General features: G+C 47.6%; 1 protein-coding gene across 1 annotated transcript in view; it reads right to left on the reverse strand.

Moving 5' to 3' along the window:
- ALPK2 (alpha kinase 2) overlaps window positions 1–16,067 on the reverse strand; it is a gene marked incomplete at its 5' end in the record, with an annotated part of 30,486 nt that extends 14,419 nt beyond the window's left edge. The window contains 6 exon segments of the mRNA XM_084278547.1: window positions 879–3,705; window positions 11,026–12,379; window positions 12,381–12,509; window positions 15,291–15,475; window positions 15,887–15,902; window positions 16,057–16,067. Of these exon segments, the coding sequence (XP_084134673.1) occupies window positions 879–3,705; window positions 11,026–12,379; window positions 12,381–12,509; window positions 15,291–15,475; window positions 15,887–15,902; window positions 16,057–16,067 (4,522 nt within the window).
- Window positions 16,068–19,147: the final 3,080 nt, after the last annotated feature.

The raw sequence follows: 19,147 nt of genomic DNA on the forward strand, positions 1-19,147 counted from the left end.
AAAGCAGAACTCTGACCAGACTGCAGTGTAACTGGAGTCTCTGAGGAGCCTCACAGCTGTTTAGCTTACCTTCAGTCGCTGCCCAGCCTTGTGCCCATCTATTAGGTTATTTGCCAATGTGAATATGAAATGTAATGTCAAAAAGTAAAACAAAACCTCGGTCCTTGCAAAGCATCCCCAGGCTCCAGAAACACCTCACCTGCCCAGCTGGCACGCTGTAGCTGCCCCTGCTGCATGTTGTTTTACCCGTTCACAGCCTCCTAGAGACTCTGACAAACCACCTGAATCTCCTTTCACGTGTGTCTTCTAGACCAGTTTAGCACTGCTAATTCCATCAGTGTCATTTCTGATGAGCAGCAGTGGAAAGCAATGCCAAACAAGCCACCACTTGTCAGACAGGACTGCAAAAAGCTATGTTCATCAGGGGCCCCCTGCTAATAACAGTAGTACTTTGCTAGTAATAGCAGCATCTGGTAACCCAGAGAGGGCAGCTGCACTCGGGAGCCAGGGCACAGGAGCGTGACGGGGACCACAGCCACACGCCAGCCAGGCCTGGAGCTGCTGCACCGTGTGCGGTGACACGGCACCATCGCGCTGCACGTCCCCAGAACGTCACTCCTGGAGACAAATGAACCAGCAACTACTTCAAACAGGTTAAAACGTTCACCAGTTGCACCCATTTGCCAGGCAGAAGGACCTCAGGGAGGGTTCAGCGTGAGTTCCTAAGTTCACAGAACTGGCACCACCTCGGGTGAGGGCAGGACACCTTTAACTGTGTCCTGGACCAAGGAAGCTTGTGGTGGGCTTAATGAACTTGAATTTCATACTGTAGCCAGAATGGTGGGAAGGGACAGAAATTAAAACAATTTTTCTCTTACCTTTGCTATCCTTGTTCAAGATTAGTTTCCTTTGCTCTTTTCTATCTTCTTTATGAGTCATGCCTGCCTCACCCTTCACAGACTTTCTAACGCAGCCAGGATCCTTGCTGACACTGCCTCTCTCCTCCAGACGGGGTTTTTTTGACAGTGCTGCTGGGGGCAGTTTCTTCTTAGCTCCAGTAGCTACATGCCCACTCTTTGCCATGTCTTGCTTACATGTGATGGGCTCAGGCCCAGCAACAGTTGGTGATGCCTGGTAGGGCTTTGACCCTTCGTGATTCCCCAGCCTTTCCACGCTGTCTGGGAATGGACCACATGTGGTCAATGCTAAGGAGAACGGCTGAGCTGTGCTGGAGGGCGGCTGCTCTTGAAAACACTGGTTGTTCCCTGAATCAGCTGGTGGCAAACTACCTAAACCACTTACTGCACTCTCTGGTGTCATGACTTCAACTTTACCACACTCAGGAGACTTCACTGAATTATCACCCTCAGTTAGGTGGCTGGAAGGGATGGCATCAGGACAGGGCTGCTTGGTGGTAACATCCATGTCCTGCACCGGGGCCGTGGGGCGCAGCGCAGTGTGCAAGGGAGGCTTCGGCTCCACTTCACCAGCACTGTGCTCCACAGCTCTCTGGAGCTCTCTGGTATTTTCACAGGAGACTACCTGCTCCTTGCTTTCTGCGGGTCCCCTACGGAACTGCCCCTGCAGTGCTTGGCAGAAAGTTTCCAGCGTGCTCCAGTTCTCATCTGCTTTGAGTGCAGTGTGTGTGGGCTCAGCTTCCACATGGCGTCCTGGGCCAGGACCCGCCTCTGCTGACAGAGCAGGACAAAGGGCCTCAGGCTGGCTGACAGGGCACGTTCCTGTTACCATCCCTTGCTGGATATCTGACTGAGTCCTGGCATCCCTGCCATCCTCACTTGCCACGCTGTGGCACTCCTTCTGAGCCCTTCCAGGCAGTGGGGCACTAACTGATGTGACACTTCCAGGTGCATAGGACTGATTTTTTGAAGAATCTGGTTTTAACTCTTCACCAGACTTGAAGGTGCTGTCAACAAAAAATACATGTTGTTCTGATGTATTCTGAGGGGAAACTGCAGCCTGGCTCTCTGGAACATGACTAACTCCTGAGTCACAGGAAGTATCAGCTCTTTGTTCGCCACCTATGCAAATCTCCCTCTGTTCTTCTGTTTTACATGGTTCATATGTAGGTACATCTACATCAGAATCTCTGAAAAACGGCTCCTCAGAAGAGGGAGTGGATGACGCTTCTTGTTTTTCTCTTTCCACCAGTTGGTCTGTATCTTGGGATAGATTCTTACATGTCACAGTTTTAGGAGTCTCAATTGAATTAGGCAATTGCATTAGGTAACCACATTTTTGTGCACTAGAAACATCTTGACAGTCATTAGTTTTTAAAAAAGGACACCTGTCAGAATAATTGTCATTCTGTGCATTCCAGTCTGAGTGATTTCCTTTTCCTTGTAAATTCTCTTTGTAACTTTTGGGCACAGTGTTAACCGAAGAGTGTTCTTGTGTAAACCGACTGGTATCTTCACTGGGGAAAACGTCTTTCTCTTCAGGGAAATAAGGCAGCTCTTTTCCTGCTGGGTAACAGTCTCTAAAATGACACCCACTTCCAGTTACAGACTCGTTTGTCAGGGTTATGTTGAGCTCTGTACGAGGTAGTTGTCTGACTGTCCCATGTGAGTTACCTGACACGTCAGGGGTTTCTCTGTCCCATGCTAGAGCACTGCTCTGAGCATTCTCTGATCTTTGGGACAAGTCTGCATCACACCTTTGGGAAGCATCATTAATGGCAAGCTTTCCTCCCCAGGCACCAGCCAGGTGAATGGACCCATTTTGGTGAGTTAAGGGCTGAGCTGGGGTGATGCTGTTCACTGCTGGTGTGAAGCTGCTCACTGAGACACAAACGGATGGTGTTCCCTCTTTACTTCCAGTGTGACAATCCAGACATGGACCATCTGCTTCTACCACTTGTGCAAGACAAATGTCTCCTACAGATGTGCTGTTACAGGCTTCATCTGTCTTAAGCAGGGTATTAGAAACACCCGAGTCCTCCTCCTCTGCTCCTTGCCTACAAGGTGGCTGCCTCACAGGCTCCTGCTCTGCCATCACCTTTGCTGGCAAAGGATGATCAGAACAGGTCTCCTGCACACAGCTGAGCTCTGGGACTCGGGTATCTGGGGGCTTAACTTCCAAACTTGTGACCCCCCGGTTTTCACACAGGATCTGATAGCCTGAGTCATCTTCATAAAGAAGTTTCCACAGCTTGTCATGTACTGCAGATATATCAGCATCTCCTTTGCACCTGGGGTCTCCAGATTCCAGGGCTGACTTGGGATTAGCTTCAAACAGAGACTCATCACATGACAGACTGCAGAGAGTATCCCTGTCGTTGTTGTCATGCAAGTCCAACCAAGAGCTTGGCTGTCCCTGCCCTGGCTCATCACACAGCCTTGCAGAGGAGAGAACAGCACACAAACAGGCTTGTTTATTGGGAACAGAGTCCCTGTCCCCTGAAGGAAAAGGCGACACATCATTCTTCAAGCTGTTGCCATTACTAACGTGAATTCCTTGTTCACCAGAGACTTGCTGGGGAAACCTTCCTCTCTCATGATGAGGAGCACGGTGTTGTAGGTTGGCATTTTCTGTTTGCACTGTCCTTTCAGCACAGAGCATTTCTGAAGCTGGACGGATGGTTCCTGCGCTCCCACAGGTCATGAAGATGCCTTCTTTGTCTGCTCCAGGCTCCATACACAGTCTCTCACAATTCTGGGTCAAGATTTTAAGACTGGCACCTTGATTCTACAGAGAAGAAAAAAGATGAATGTGATTACAAATCAGAATTGCTGCTTGACACAGAGCCTGGCTCACACGTACCCACTGTTTGTTTTCATTTCACCATTCATCAACAGCCAAAATTCTGACTTGCAGCTATCGACCTAATGGACAGAAATCAAACTCCTGGGTCTTGGCAAGTTTCAGATCTGGATCCAAACACTGAGAAATGTAACATTTAATTAAGATGAAGATCAATGCCTGATACAGCTAAAATAAAATAAAATAGCCACGTCTAAGCTTTTTGCCAGCAGTCAGAGTGTCCCACCATACGTATGCAATTATTACATGATCCAAACTGGTGAGCTGCTGGAGCTACCCAGCCTAGCTTTGTGGGAGCTTCCATCACAGGCACTGTTATCTCCAGTTTCACCAAGATGATTTCTTAATATGTATCAGCCTTGAAACCTTTCAGATGGCACTCCACACGCCCACCAAGCAAGACTCCTACCAAGAAATGACACCTCTGGGTCACTTTTAAGCCATCTGTGGTCACCTCTGTCACCTCCAAGCTTCACAAGGAGTGCCAGAGATCACTGCAGATCTTGCCCCTCTCCCAGCAGCAAGGAATTGCTCAGCATAAGGCATATTTGTCCCTCCTCCAGCAACAAGACATGCCTTGCAACCTGGGGTGCTGCTGGGAAGACCAGAGCTGGAAACAAAGATCCAGACTCTTCCTGCTTCTCCTTTCTTCATCCATATCAGAACATCCCAAACTGTCCCTCTATGCAGAAACAATCCATTCCTCAATTAAACTAAGCCAAACCCAATTTAATTCATGCAAGGAGTGCAGACCTCATTAAAGAGAGCCACTGGCTGGTGTTTTAGGCTTGCATGAGATAACACAAATGCTGCCACCTGCCTGGCACAGGAAATCTGTTAAACTGTCCAATGGTCCCCTCAGAGCTGAGCTTTTAAATTCTTGCTCCAGAGCCCCTGCCAAGCTTTTGTTCTCCCGGATTTTCTCTTGCCCTCTTCAGCACTCCATCAGCTCCACAGAGGCAGCGAGCATGTTTCACCCATACAAACCAGAGATAGAGAAGCTTTTAGGGTTTTACTGGACAAAAACCCCATTGTTTCTTAAACAAGTTGTGCTTCATGCTTGTGGTTACTATACACTTGCCAGAACAATCCATAAGGGTAGAGAGCAATTCAGCAGTCACCCCCTGAAAAAACACTTTCTTTCCAGTAGCCATTAGCACATAGCACTATGGATCTCATGAATTAGCTGGCACACCTGACTCTTTATCTTTCTAGTGGTTGTCTGAGGCTGGGGACCCACTCCCACCAGAAATGAAGAAATGCTAAAAGCCATCAGACTGAGCTTAAAAAACCACCACCATTTGCAGCCATTTTACAGTTTTGAGCTTTCATCCAGCCACCAATCCAACTCTGTAACCGTGCTGGATTGTTTTTTCCCTTGTGATTCCCCATTCCACCCACAGTTACTGTTTGACTCGTAATGGTGGCTGAAAGTAACAACTGTGACACGTCAGGGCGAGTCCTCCCGGTCGCAGCGTGCAGGGAGTGCTGGCAGCCACGCAGGGAAGCGATGCTGAAAAGAGCCAAGTGCTGTTACTCAGTGAAGGATATGTAATGAAGGGTTTCCTCTGAGTTGCTGTGTGCTCAGGAAGAGGCAGGGGCTGCTCAGACACTAGGTTCTCACTTCCCGTAAGTTCATGGTAAAAGGATTACCGGCTGTAGTATATATTGCTTTCCTTTGCTGCAAAAGCCACCCACTTCAGCTGCAATTCCTTTCATCCCTTCCGTTTCTCCATTCAGCTTGAGTAGGGTGTGGAGCTGACTACATGCTGTGGACAACGGGGAAGAGATACAGAAAACTTTTGTCAATAACTTTAACCGCTGATCCCACCCCACGCACCACGTAGCTGCCACACTGTCCTCAAAACTCCTTGGCCAGTGCAAGGTAACCTAGAAGCCCTGAGCCTCAAAGCCTCAGCTCCTCAGCTGCAGTTCCCTCTGAGTCCCAATGCCTTGGTCTCCTGCTCAAGTCTGCTCTGCAGAAGATGCCAGTCTGTAGGTCTTTGAGTTTAGAAGCACACCTTCTCTCAAGGTCAAGGAAGATGTGAGCCTGGACATATCTCTACAGTCAGGTCCAGTTCTCTTCCTAGTTGGTTCTGAGCATTTAGTCTGAGCCCAGTGCCCCTTCTGCCATTTCCACTTCCCCTTCAAACCTCTGGAAAGCAGAGTTGATTTTTCTATTCCTTACAGCCAAGCAGCCTCAACCACAGCGTTCACTAAAGCCTGTAGAATTCTTCTTAAGCATGTCAGACATGTGGCCAGTCAGTCCCTACCTGCTGTCAGCATGAAACTGAAGACAGAGCTCTCTTATGCTCACAGAAAGTCGGCTGAGGATTCACGATCCCTTCTATCATCCATCCTGTCTGTCTGTCTGTCTGTCTATCTATCTATCTAATCTATCTTACCTACCTACTCGTGTCTGTCCATGCTGGCAGCTCTCTCAGGCATGTGTAGACGTGCAGCACTACAGAGTCTAGACACACGTTTGGATGGCTGGAAAACACATACAGTGACAACAGGGAGTTGGCAATGGAGTGCCTTGCCTTGCATTGGACAAAGCCCCAAAGCAGAATGCAATGTGAAGCCTTACAGTGGCACATTTATTGGTTTTAGTTGATATTTAAAGAGACACATGCTCCTAGGGCATGTGGTATCAGCTCCATGTTAGCTTTGTTTGAAAGTACATGGATCCAGATCCTTCAAAGGTGTTTAGGAAACCTCGCTGGCTTTAACTTTAGTCATTTCTTAGAAGAGATTTACTTCAGCTAACACAGTTCTAGAACTGTTCATCCTGATCTGGGTTTTTGTTGCCTCTCCTCACAGAAGATCTCTACGGTTTAATGCCATGGGTGTAATGATGGCTCTGAGTGCTGGGCAGCCTGCTCTGCTCCAGGGGTGACAAAAGGATGGTAACAAGCTGGAGAACTTCATCACATGAATGCAGCAGAACAAGCAATTTCAACTGGCAGGTGTATGACACACTGCCTGCTGTTTGACAGAAAGATGAAGTCACATTTAAACTCATGCATGAAATACACAGTCCATGTACTTTCATTACAAAGCCAGGGTTACTACCAACAAAGGACAGATGAACAGGCAAGTCTGTGTCCCAGCTTCAGCTCAGACAGGCTTCATGTCCTCCTAGTGCTGTGTTCTGGATCTAGGAGAGTAAGGTCAACAGCACACTAATATTTCAGTCGTTACTACACAGTCAAGCTTTGATACTTGCACACAGCACCCCATACTCCCCTTTGTCTTCATGGGTTGTGGTGGATCCCGTGCTGGTGGAAACAGGAGCTCCTTGAAAGTTAAGGGATCCTTCCTGGATTTGACTGGCTCTTGAGCTCAGCAGGCTGTGCATGGCTGTTTGGTGACCGGCATTACAGAACACTGAATTAACAGGGAACAGCAAATACCTGGGGGTGTTGTAAGGAACACACAGCTGGGCTGGGCTGCCGCAGACAGAGCTGCATCACCAGGATGTACCTAGGGGTACGCTGGTTCCAGGCCTGTGCCTGGCCTGAACCCCACCCCAAGTCTAAGCCAGCAGCTGCTGTGCCACACAAGTACCCTTCCACCCGGCGCTGCCAGAGCTGGTTTCTCTTTTAGCTTGGTTTGTGATTTCTGAGAGAAAACAGTTCATCCCGGGAGGTGATGAATCGCTGCACTGAGATGCACATGCACCAAGCAGGAAGCCTGACTGGAGAGGGCGGCGGCAGCCTTCGGGGGAGTGAAGTGAAACACTCTGAGAAGGGAGAGCCCTAGCTTCTGCTGAGATTCAGACTGGAGGAGATTTGGATTCATAGAATCATCGAATCATAGAATGGCATAGGTTGGAAGGGACCCCAAGGATCACAGAGCTCCAACCCCCCTGCCACAGGCAGGGACACCAACCTCCAGGCCTGGAGCTACACAAGGCTGCCCAGGGCCCCATCCAACCTGGCCTTGAACACCTCCAGGATTCCAGCGTCCCCTGTCAGAGGCAAAGCATTTTTCAAACCTGCAGCAACAGAACAGTGAGTGGTGAAAAGAGCTCAAGAATACATCCCTGGACAAAACTGTAACAGACCAGGTTCTGAGCTCAGATAACCAGCAACCCTTCCTTTTCTCCAGCAACCATTCACTCAAATGAGAGGAGAGGCAGTGATGTACTTCAAAAGCATTTGAATGAAAACTGAAGGAACTATAAGCTGATTGAAAATGAAGTGTTGGGCATGCACAGTAATTCTTACTCGCTGTTCTGGAACAGAAGCCCTCACCATTTTGTCTTCAGAGCCAGCTGCTCCACCAGTTTCCACCCAACAGCTGCTTACTGGACTATGTGAAACCATTTGCAGGGTTTCAGTCTAACTCCTCATGGGCACAGCGAACTCATCCTGGCTGCTGACACCCTTCTAGGGCTTCCTTTTGCTCTCCTCTGTTGTGTAACCCAGCTCCTTCACCCCCTCTCACTGTCCCACCCTTTTCCCACCTCTCTGCAGGTTGTTCCCACACACCCTCTCCTTCACAGCTCCTACAGATCTGTGCTAACTGCAGAGCAGGGAGCTCTACCTTCAGCATGTCGCAGCAATGGAACACTCCAAGTCCCAAGTCCCAGCTCTCCATCACACACAGCAGCTTCCAGGAGCTCACACCCCAACAGCTCACACCATGCTAACACGCTGACCGGGCCAGAAGCCCAACAGATGAACGGCTTCGCCAGCCAACGCGCTCCAATTTCGGGTACCCTGGAATCTAACAAAGCAGAGCCAGGACATGCCTGGCAAAACACTTGGTGTGCACAACCAAACTACCCCATTACTCAGCAGCTCTGTGTCAGTTCTGCCAATAGAACTCACCTTATCTAGAAGTGATGTAAATATACGGCAGAAAGGTCAAACCAAGCATCTCTCAAATTCTACAAAAGCAGGCTGTTCTGACATGAGCAAACCAGTATCATGGCAGGATGTACAGCAGATCTAATCAACAGATAAAAAAATGCTCTAGAAATACACAAACACCACATGCCATTACCCCTGGGTATCAGTGTAAATGTCAAGTATCTCACGCCCTGGAGTTCCTCTGAACCTGCCAGTTCCAGCAGGGCTTCACCAACACCACCAGCATTCCGCAGACTGGGGCTCTAAGTCAGGAGTGAGGCCAGAACCCTGGTGCTGAGGGGTGGCTGAATGCTCACCAGAGACTGGCTCGTGAACAACCTGCTGCACACCTGACTCCTGCCTCTCTGTACAGTGTGCAGCACATCAGCTGGCACAGTTGGCTTTTAGGACCTATTACTAATGGGGCTGCTCTGAAGTGTTAGATAAACACAGAATTTCACCTGGGGCCAGACTGTGAGGTCATGAGGGGAGTGGGGAGCCTCCCACCTCGACCATCTAATGGAAGAACTCACCCAGAACAGCAGCTGCTGCACAAGACCACAACGGGTATTCCAGTTAGAGGCAACCGGTCACTAAGGGGAGGGGTAAATCTTTGGGCAGTCACTGCTGTGGCTCTGCCTCTCAGCAGAGCCCATTCACCGCAGGGACAGGGAAAAGCCAGCGCTGTGGGTTTGCTACAAGTGCCCCTGCTTGCTCCTGGCAGAGCTGTCTCAAGTGCTGGGCTCCAGCGAGCACCACAAACCTGTGTGCAGCAACAGGAGCTGGAGTCCTTCTTGCCTCTCTTACGTTACACAAGCAGATTGTGTGGAATTTCTGGCTTAACATATGGGAGCTGTCAGAAGCTGCCCACATTTTCCTTGGCCTACAGAGAACAGTTTCCAGATGGGATGCTTTTGTTTGGCTCATTTCCAAGATCACCTAATTCTGACCCTACACCTACATTTCATCTTCGTTCACCCGTGTTTGAAACAGGGGCTTGGTCCATGCTCACTGCTAGCCCTTTGTGTACACCAATATGTATCTTCCTAACGTTCACCTCATGTGAAGCTTTGGTCCTGGGCACACAAAGAGAAGAAACACGTACTGACTGCAGGTAGGAAGAGTCTCACCAGCCAGTGTGACAGTTGGTCGTGGCACTTACAGCGACTCACAGCTGCCTCTTGCTAAGAGGCTTCTGGGATTTAAATTATTGCACCACACTTGGGAAAAAAATAAAGAACTGATGCCTCTTGCAAAGCCAGGCAGGACGTGGTGTCAGGAAACTCCCAGCAGGTTAGTTTCAGTGTGGGGTATTCCCCATTGTCAGAGCACCACATGCTGCTAAACCGTCACTGGAATTTTACCTGCTATAAAACCAGAGAAACCCATGGATGCTTCTCAGGCAGGTGGGTTTTGACTGCTTAAGGCACCCCAGTGGTGAGATTCCAGCCAGTCTACTTCCCAGAACTGGGAGTCATTTTTGCTGCAATACTATAAATGAAGAAAAGCATGTGGAACTGCAAAACACTAGTGTTTACTTTCCATAATTTTTTTTTCTGTGCAATTAGCCACACACCTTCAAATCAGTGAGGTGAGTGCTAATAAGACTATTCATTGTTTCAGTACTCATACAAACCTTTATAACTCTTCAGCCTTTACTGTATCAAATAACAAGCATGATACAATTCTCCCACTTAGGAAAACTGGTGGAGCACCATGTCACACCATACAACTACACTGATTTCCCCAGCAATGTCCTACCAAGAGCATAAAATATGCATATACATGGCCAGTAACACTTTGGGGGGTTGTATTTTTAACTGGTTTTTACATTTGAACTGGACTATCTGTCTCTTTCATTGTTTTATTTTTAAAAAGCAAAGCTCCATTCACCTCTGTAACCTGAACTCTCAGGACTGAATTCCTCTCCTTGTAAATTCAAAGCAAACCCCTGATGATTTGGTTTAGATTCCCAGCAACTTGTGTGGATGACAATTTTGTTCTTTGGGTACAAACTGAAAAGAAAGTAAATCTAAACATCACCTGCTCACAATAGGTATTTGCAAAACTTTCTGGGCTGAAAGAAACATGACTTTGGTAAGACCTGTGCAACACCCACATATCGGATTTCCTTATCCAGCTGTCCAGAGTCCCATCAGTGCCTCTTACTATTATCAGTCTCACTCTATAATTAGAACAGCTTATGGTTTGTTTGGGCCTTTTTCAAAACCAGATTTCCTTCCCAGACGTAGCTGTCATTCAGAAGTACATGAATAGTATCTTTCGAAGTAATTGAAGTCTTAAATTATTTTGTGCCAAACAGGAATAAAACACATTCACGTCAGGAGAGCAGCTCTTTCAATTAAATGACAAACACTTCACTTACCCTGGGTGAGACGGTTTCATCTGGCATCTGACTGTGCTCCAACGGGCCCCAAGTCCTTTTCCTTTCCCAATGAGAGTCTTTATCTGCCTCTTCAGTGCAACACAAGCCAGCCTGCATTTGCAAGCTTTCTGTCTCCCTGGGGATTTGTGCTGAAATGATCCCCTCCTGCCTGGATTCCCCAGCCTCTGCTGCTGTCTGGAAAGACTGCCCTATGTTACTAACGTATCTGCAAAGCTCTTTTGGGTTTAGCAACTTCAGAAGGTTCCTTCTCAGACTCTCTGTTAAGGTGCAGACAGCATGCCTTGCGTTTCCCTCAGGCAAATGTGTTCCCCCTGCCTCTAGCAGCGAGGAGCTTTCACCCGGCGAGTCCGTGTCCGCACTGCCTTCTGTCATCGTCTCTGAAGCCCCATTTGCCAGAGAAGCCCCTACGCTGGAGTAGTCCACCTTGGCACACACATTGTCCTCATTCTTTGGCTTGTCAGGTGAGAAATCTGCAGCTGAGAGGCCACTTCCATTCTTCCCTCCTTCTGTCCCGGGATGGTCATCTTCAATGGCTGCAGATGCAACAGGCACCTGCTGCTTCTCTTTGTCTTTCAGACCGGTGCTTTTGTCTCGGTGGTGTCCAACAGTGAGAGTCATCTCTGTGTGCAGAGTTGACTGCCTGTACGTAGAGGGGTCTCTCCTTACATTTACTCCTTTGAATTTTGAGTGATGACCACAGAAGCCAATGGCAGCATCCATAGGCGTAGTGTTATCTGACACTTGGAACCGACAAGGCGTTTCACTGAGGAAGTAAGCGCAGCCATCACAATCCTTACTCAGCTTTAAATCATCTTCATCGTCACTTTCTAATAAAAACTGTAATTTCTTTGTCCAGATTTCATTTTCACGTGCTGTCAACACATCTGAACACTCCAAATACTCCAGGTCATCATCAGGAAAGTCATCCCTTACACTTGGAATGTTCTCTGTGTAGATCTCCACAACAGTAGCAGAACTGTCAGAATCATCTTTTACCACACAGTTGTGATTTACTGTGGGAGTATCTGGCTGCTCACTGGACGGGGTGTTGGTGGTTAGAGGTCTCCTGAGCCCAGGCGTTTCACATGCGTGGACGCCTGCCAGAGGCTGAGCAGACAGACAGGCTTCCGCATTAAGGCAGCAGTTGTCTGTGTGGTAAGTGATGACCCTTGCAGGGCAGGAACACACCTCTCTGCCACAGAACCCCCCTGCTTTTCCAGCAGTGACACCGACCGTGCTGCTAACGAGGTCATCACCATTCTCTGGAAGATCCCTTAGGCAGGCAGTATTTTCCTGGGGCTTAAATACATGTTTTAAATCCACGTTGTGTTCCATGTCTGTGGGACTTCTCAAATGCAGGCAATGCTTCTGCCTTTCTGAGCTTCTCAAGCAGTGATCCACTGATTCCTGGAGAGCCAGAATCCACTGAAATTAACACAGGATCAGCCTCACAGGGGTAACTCCTGTGTTGTGCAAAAGGTTTTTGCTTGTGCTCATTTTACCCTGAAGCTTCCCACATTACCACTTAAGTCAGCAAGAAATTCTGGGGAAGTTTTGGTCTTGGGATCTGATTTCAGTTCAACAAAAGCTGAAGAGCAGGTCATTCTAGCTGTCAAACTGCTCCAGATACTGTTCGATGCAGTGCAGATCTTGCTCTCTGTACCTGCAAGTAAAAGAAACCTGAAGTTTAAAATTACTTCTAAAATGGGTATAGGTATTTTCCAAAAGGTGGTCAACTGGCACACAGCTGCAAGCATTTTCAAAAGAAGAGAAATGGTTATTTCAAATCAAGATCAATCACTAAAGCAGCAGCCATCACCCAGCTATCTACACAATGACACTTCATGGCAACACACCATAACTGCCTGGAGTGATCGTGCTAGGAAAACAAATCCAGCATGCCTGCAAACACAGGAACAGGCTTTTCACACAGACACCATTTCTACAGTTACCAGGTAGTCATACTGGCACAACAGCAGGCTACTCTTGAATTGGCATCATGGGGCATAAAAGCCAAAATCTGATTGTATGAATACCTGCAACAACCAGCCTGGTTAGACTTTATAGGGCTATTTCTGTTTAAAGCAGTTCTGCTGTACTTGGGCTTTCCAATTTCTGTGGTGAGACAATGAAATGAGGCTGGGTAGCTTCAATTTCCTGTTCCAACTGAGTCTGACTTTCAACCAGCATGACAAATCTGCAGTGGCAATGCAGATTTTACACAAAAACACAGGGAAATACACCAAAAGGTCCCCATTACCAGAATCCAAATACGGAATCATCTCCCTCTTCTTGTAAAAAACCCACCTTGTCTCCTAAGCATTCCCAAATCTTAGGGTTGTGGATCCCTGAGGTGTTTTTGCATGCTCCTAGAGGCAATGTGGGCTGCTCCCCACGCTAACCACAGAAGGACTCTTCCACCATCCATGGACCTCTCCAATCTCATCAAGGATGCCAAGACTAAAAGCTCTGAAAAACTGCGACCGGTTTTTATTCACAGAACTGGTATGACATGAAGAACAGCAGGAAAAACTTCCCTGCCATCCTGCTAATCTGATGAAGCAATTAAAGACACCTCTATTCCTGCTGCTTGTCCTCCTCCCCGCTTCTCCGGTAGTGACCTTGTTAGTCAAGGCCTCTCTCCTGACTGCCAGAGCACCCCAACACGGAGCCCTTGCCCAGGCCCTCTCCAGCACTTCCACAGCCCCATCTGCGCCGCAGGGCCAGGAGCAGAGCAGTCGCTGGGCCTGTCAGCACCCAGCTTCTGTCACAGCCCACCGCAGACACTGATCAAAGCCAGTCAGTAAGAGAGTATGTGGGAGCTAGTAGAGCTCAGCAGAGACACAGCAAGGGGCTCGGGGCTCGCCTGGAATCTGCCTCTCCTGTAACAAGCACAAAGCAGTGAGGTGCCTTGGCATTTCCTTTGGGCAAACCCTGACACAGACACTCTGCCCACAGAGCTAAGTACCGGGGAGGAGAAAATCAGGAAGAGAAGGTGGTCAGCAGCAAGGATACTAGAAAAGACAATGCAAGGTTGTGGGACAAACAGTTTGACTCCACACACACAAAGGAGTGCAGAACACCACATGATGGGGGAACCAACCCAGCACCTCTCCCAGCAGCCATGTATGTGTGTTGGAAACACGGGCACAGAGCTGCAGCAGCCTTGCCATGGAGGCCCCCAGGCAGGGGTGGTTTGAAGAGCAAGCCTGATGTGCCACAGAGGTGTATCGTCAGCACAGAGGCGTAGCTGGGAGGCTGCCAGGACACACAGAGATGACATAACAGCTTTGCCATAGTGCAAGTCAGGCTGGTCAGAGTGGCTTGGCGGGGGATGCTGTGCAGCAGGAGGGGAAACGCCGCTGTGCAGCACGCTGACGTGCGGAAGGTTTCGGGCCATCCACGCAGGAAGTGCTGCGCAGGAAGCTGACAGCAAGGTTCCTCAGACTGCTTCCTGAGACGCAGGCTGCTTCAAAATCCCTCATGAGATGGGCTTCCCTGCTGAAGACACAAGCAGAGGAGCATCAGTCCTCTACTACTGTCGTGCTTCTAACTCACACGGACAGCTGCCGACTGGCCCCGGGCCTTTGAAGCCCCACCTAGACCGTGCACATGCAACCAGAGCCTGGAGAAGAAAGGCCTCAGATCCCATTATCTTCAGCCTTTCAGATCTCTGATCACGTTCTGTTTTTCCATGCCTGAAATTCCAATTCTAATTTTTTTAAAAAATATAATTTCAAACTTATTTTCATTTAAATGCCAATGTTTTTCCTGATTTGAAACTATTTCTTTAAATAAAAACATGTTCCATCTTCAATCATTTATTCCAACTGAGACCAAAATATTTTTCAAAAATCACACTTTTACTTCAAAGGCATAATGTTCAATTCTCAGTGACAGCCATCTTGCTATTAGTGACTTCAGAAGCAATTGTTATTGTAATAATCCCCATGTCAGCAAAAATTTTTAACTGATAAAAATACATAAATCCAATTAAACGTTAAAAGTGGCCATTAACTTTCCTCTCTCATTTCACTTTTTTCCCCCTACTTTATCTAGTTCCAACCAAAACGACAACCTGCCTTTGTGAGCGATTTCACACTTGTGGAAGTTATTTCTAGACAGAGCTTACGCATTTTACAAGTCCAGGAGAGAATTTGTGTCTCTCTGTGGGGTTCATTTCCCCTGGGGTCAGTGTGAAGAACCCCTTTACTACCTCTGAAGTTTTTTTTCCTCTTATTTACCTCCTATTCATCACGTAATCTCCATTCTCCACACAGTCCTGCTCAGCCCACACCCTGTTCCAGCAGGATTTATGGCTATCTCCAGATGCAGTTGCTCCTCCAGCTCCTGCACAGGGCTGCCAGGCGATGCCCACGCACTCTGTCCTTATCACGACCACACACACCTCTTGGGGCAGGGACCGTTCCTGTATTCACAATGGGCCTACACCTGGTGTAGGACCGCGGTACAATCGACGCACGTGCAGGTGCTCCAGGCATTGTCTCGCACTTTACAGGCTCCACATCAGTGCCCAGATACCCCTGTACAGCTGTGTGGCTCTGCAGGTGTTACACCCACCTCTGCACAACGGCGCGGGGCAGAGAAACCTGCGTCAGCCCACACAGGGGGTTATCTTAGCCAACACACAGGAGCAATGAACTGATAATCCCTCTATGTGTCATATTAAGAAATATCCTTCCATCAACTAGTATTTTGGTGTCTCTATACCCAGTTGACACTGGGGCTGGGACTCCTGAGAACACAAGGAAAATGGATAGCCACATAAATACCATGTGTTTGTGAGAGACTCAGATTGCACGCACCACGCCCTCAGTACCTTATCTGCCACCATCCTGTGAGACCACACAACATCTGGTTTAACTGGCCCAGGATTAACTTTCACTGAACACATACACACACAGCACCCAGAGAAAGCACAGCCCTGCTCCTGTGTCCATAGGTGTGTATGAGGAGGATGTGGACGGATGCGTAGCAAAGCTTGCTCACCTGCTCGTCATCAGGCAGATCTGCTCACATGCTTCCTTGTTTATTCTGAGATACTTTGAGACAACAAATACCCCAAACAACAGCAGCTGCTGTCACCTCCACTCTGCAGGCCAAATTAGGGACATGGATTTGCCCTGTTGAAGAACACGTAATATCCCCCAGACTATCCTACTAAACTTTAGATTATCCATACAGCTCCTGCTCCATTCACCTGGCACACCGTACACACTTTCATACACCTGCGACAGGGATGCTATATCAGCAGGTAGCTTAACCACAAAGCAAGCTGCTGGATATATAAGACAAACATGAAAAATCACCACACCAACCCACTACTAACCAGAAAACCTTTCTGTACCATGGACAGAAATGGTCCAGTCAGAAAGCTAGCTGGTATGGACAGCAGGATGCTATCAGTATTATAGTGATGAAGGGAGAGAAAGCAAGAAAAACAGAACAGAAGCAACAACAAGAACAACCAACCAGGAAGGAATCTCCACTAACAACATCCTCACAAGAAAACTCCAAAAGGGGCAGTGTGGAAATTTGGGACTGGGCAGAACTTCCCAGCAGCTGGGCATCAGCATCATGAGGAACGAGTGCTGGATACACGCTGATCCTCCTTACCCTGCAGCTGGCACGGATGGGACACCCAAGCACGTGGGATGTAAGGGAGTCCTGTGGCCAGGTTTGCAGTCTGCACGACCATGTACTGAGGCAGGGATGAGACAAAGGTGCTTTGTCTAGATCTAAACAGGAAAGTTTGGGGTGAAGTGCTGGCCACAGGAAGGCTGGTATATGGAGCTGCTGATTTCTGTAACACTCATGGAAACAGGACTTTCTGTGCCTTTTCGTCAGTGACTGTCCTGCTAAGCACTAGGCAGGAAAAGGCACATACCACAGAAAGCCACAGCAATTCCCAGCGTGTGCGCAAGAACTGAAAGAATAATGTTTGCTGCAAAAGCTGCAAAGCAAATAGCCTGCAGTAGCAAATACAGCTTAAAACAAAGTATTACTGCTAACAAAGCTTGTGTTTTTATGATCCCAACTCTTGGTTTGCAGAGATGCAAAGATATCGTTGGCCCAACCACTCAAATAACCACACAGCTCCTTTCCAGAATGACCAGCTACAGCACCGCATGCACAATGCACACCCCTGTCACCCTGTGGTCTGTCAAATCTGTGTCCTGCATCCATCAGCACCAATGGAATGAAATTCCACATGAAATCTCTGATGTGTTTTCCTCCCTTCCTAGGCCACGCGAGCTTTCCAAAGCAATTGTGCCAGACAGCTGTACAAACGTGTTTCACAGATGCTGTGATCATGCCTGCATTCTTACGTGCTCCTGCCTTGTAACCATGAGTCTCCAAGGCAACAGGAATGAGAAGCCTAGAGCTCGGTTATGACTTCCTGAGCTCCACTGATGTCAGGGCTGCAGGAAGGATTTACACAGCAGTTTACTTGCAATAGCATCTGATGGGGTAAGAGTAGTGAGAATCCATGGACACAAGGATTTACAATGACTACATTTTCTCTATGTTTCTGTATCACACAGTAGTTCTCTCAGGAATCCCTAATGCTTGAACAGTGTCATTCTTCTGTTAATCCTTCACACCACGATCAAACCAAACCTTGAAAGCAGCACACTTGTCCCAGAGGGTGTAATGGCAGCCATCAAACCAGCAAAATAGGATATTATCTAAACCAATTACCACCTATCAGATGTGTTACCCAGGTCTGGATAAGACAACTCTCAGTGAAGTGTGGGCTGTTCAAAAAGCACAAGTCTGGAAAATATGTCCTTGCCAAACAGGCTGTGATATCTTGTGTCTCTTCAGCTTCAGGTAGGCTTTTTGACAGCTTGGGTATTAGTGTACTACCTGTTGTACACAGCAGCACAATATAAAGAAAACGCCCCAGCTATAATTGCTTGGCTAAATATAAGAATAGTAAGTGACTGCCTTGGCATATCTCTAACAGAGACCTTAATATAGAGTAATTAAGATAAGCAATCACAGCACAGCTTTTAACACAGATCTCTCTTAATCTATTTTTAACGTTTGTCAAGCATCTGACACTGCCAAGCAGGAGCAATTCCTGCAGCCTGGTAATCATCTACCTACTACCAAGTGACCAGATTTTTTCTCAGGAATGGGAGAAATTTTTATCTAGAGAGTATCTGGCCATGTGACACATTTAGCAGGAATAAAAGGTGTATTTTGGGTTACCCAGTATCACTTGCACGTTCATTAGAGAAGGAGGCTTGCTCCTGTATGACTTCTGCAGTTTTGTTTGCTTTACTTTGCTGAAGCAGCACCAGAGTGGCCTTTCAGAAGCATGTAGCAGAATTCTAAATGCAACATGTTAACAAAAGAATAAATCCCTCAAGATGAGCAAAAGTGACTCTACTTCCACAAAAGGAAACAACAAATCTTATTTCCTGTTCAAAACCTGTATAAATCGCTATACTCATGTAGTGCATTAAGAATAAAGCAACTTGCTCTTCATTTATTGATCCTGTATGATACACATTCTAACTGCACACAGGATAAAAACGTAGACAAGTAATTTTAAAAGTATAAACAACTTCACCTCCCAAGCCATAAATGTGACTTACCCTTGAGTGCTCTCGCTTTTAAGTTCTAGAAGTGGGCCAGGCCTGTGGCTGGACTCTGCACTACAAAAGAAAAGACATTTATTAACTCATGAATGCTGTTACAGAGCTGAGAAGCCAGCTGAAAGCGACAGTGTTGTTTTGCTAGTGTGACCTTAGTATAGTGAGTCTGATCACAGAGCAGTGTGACTTTTAAGAGACGATTTCATTACACTCAGCAGATGGCTCTTCTGGGAAAACCTCTGCCAGCCAGAGAGCTGCCAGTGAAGAGAGGGCACATCCTACTTCCATAGAAGTTCACAGGAGTTTCCTTGTGGCCTTGAGAGAGAGGAAGTGTTGGCCTTAGCTTTTGGTAATAAACACTGGTTGTTTTTTAAAGCACACACTGAAGTGCTTAAGTGCTCTGCTAGGCACGCTGGGAATTTCTTACTTGCTTGAAGTTAAGCACACAGAATTTCTGTTGAATGTGAGAAAAT

Source organism: Gallinula chloropus (assembly GCF_964237585.1).
Source record: "Gallinula chloropus genome assembly, chromosome: Z".
NCBI classification, from domain to species: domain Eukaryota; kingdom Metazoa; phylum Chordata; class Aves; order Gruiformes; family Rallidae; genus Gallinula; species Gallinula chloropus.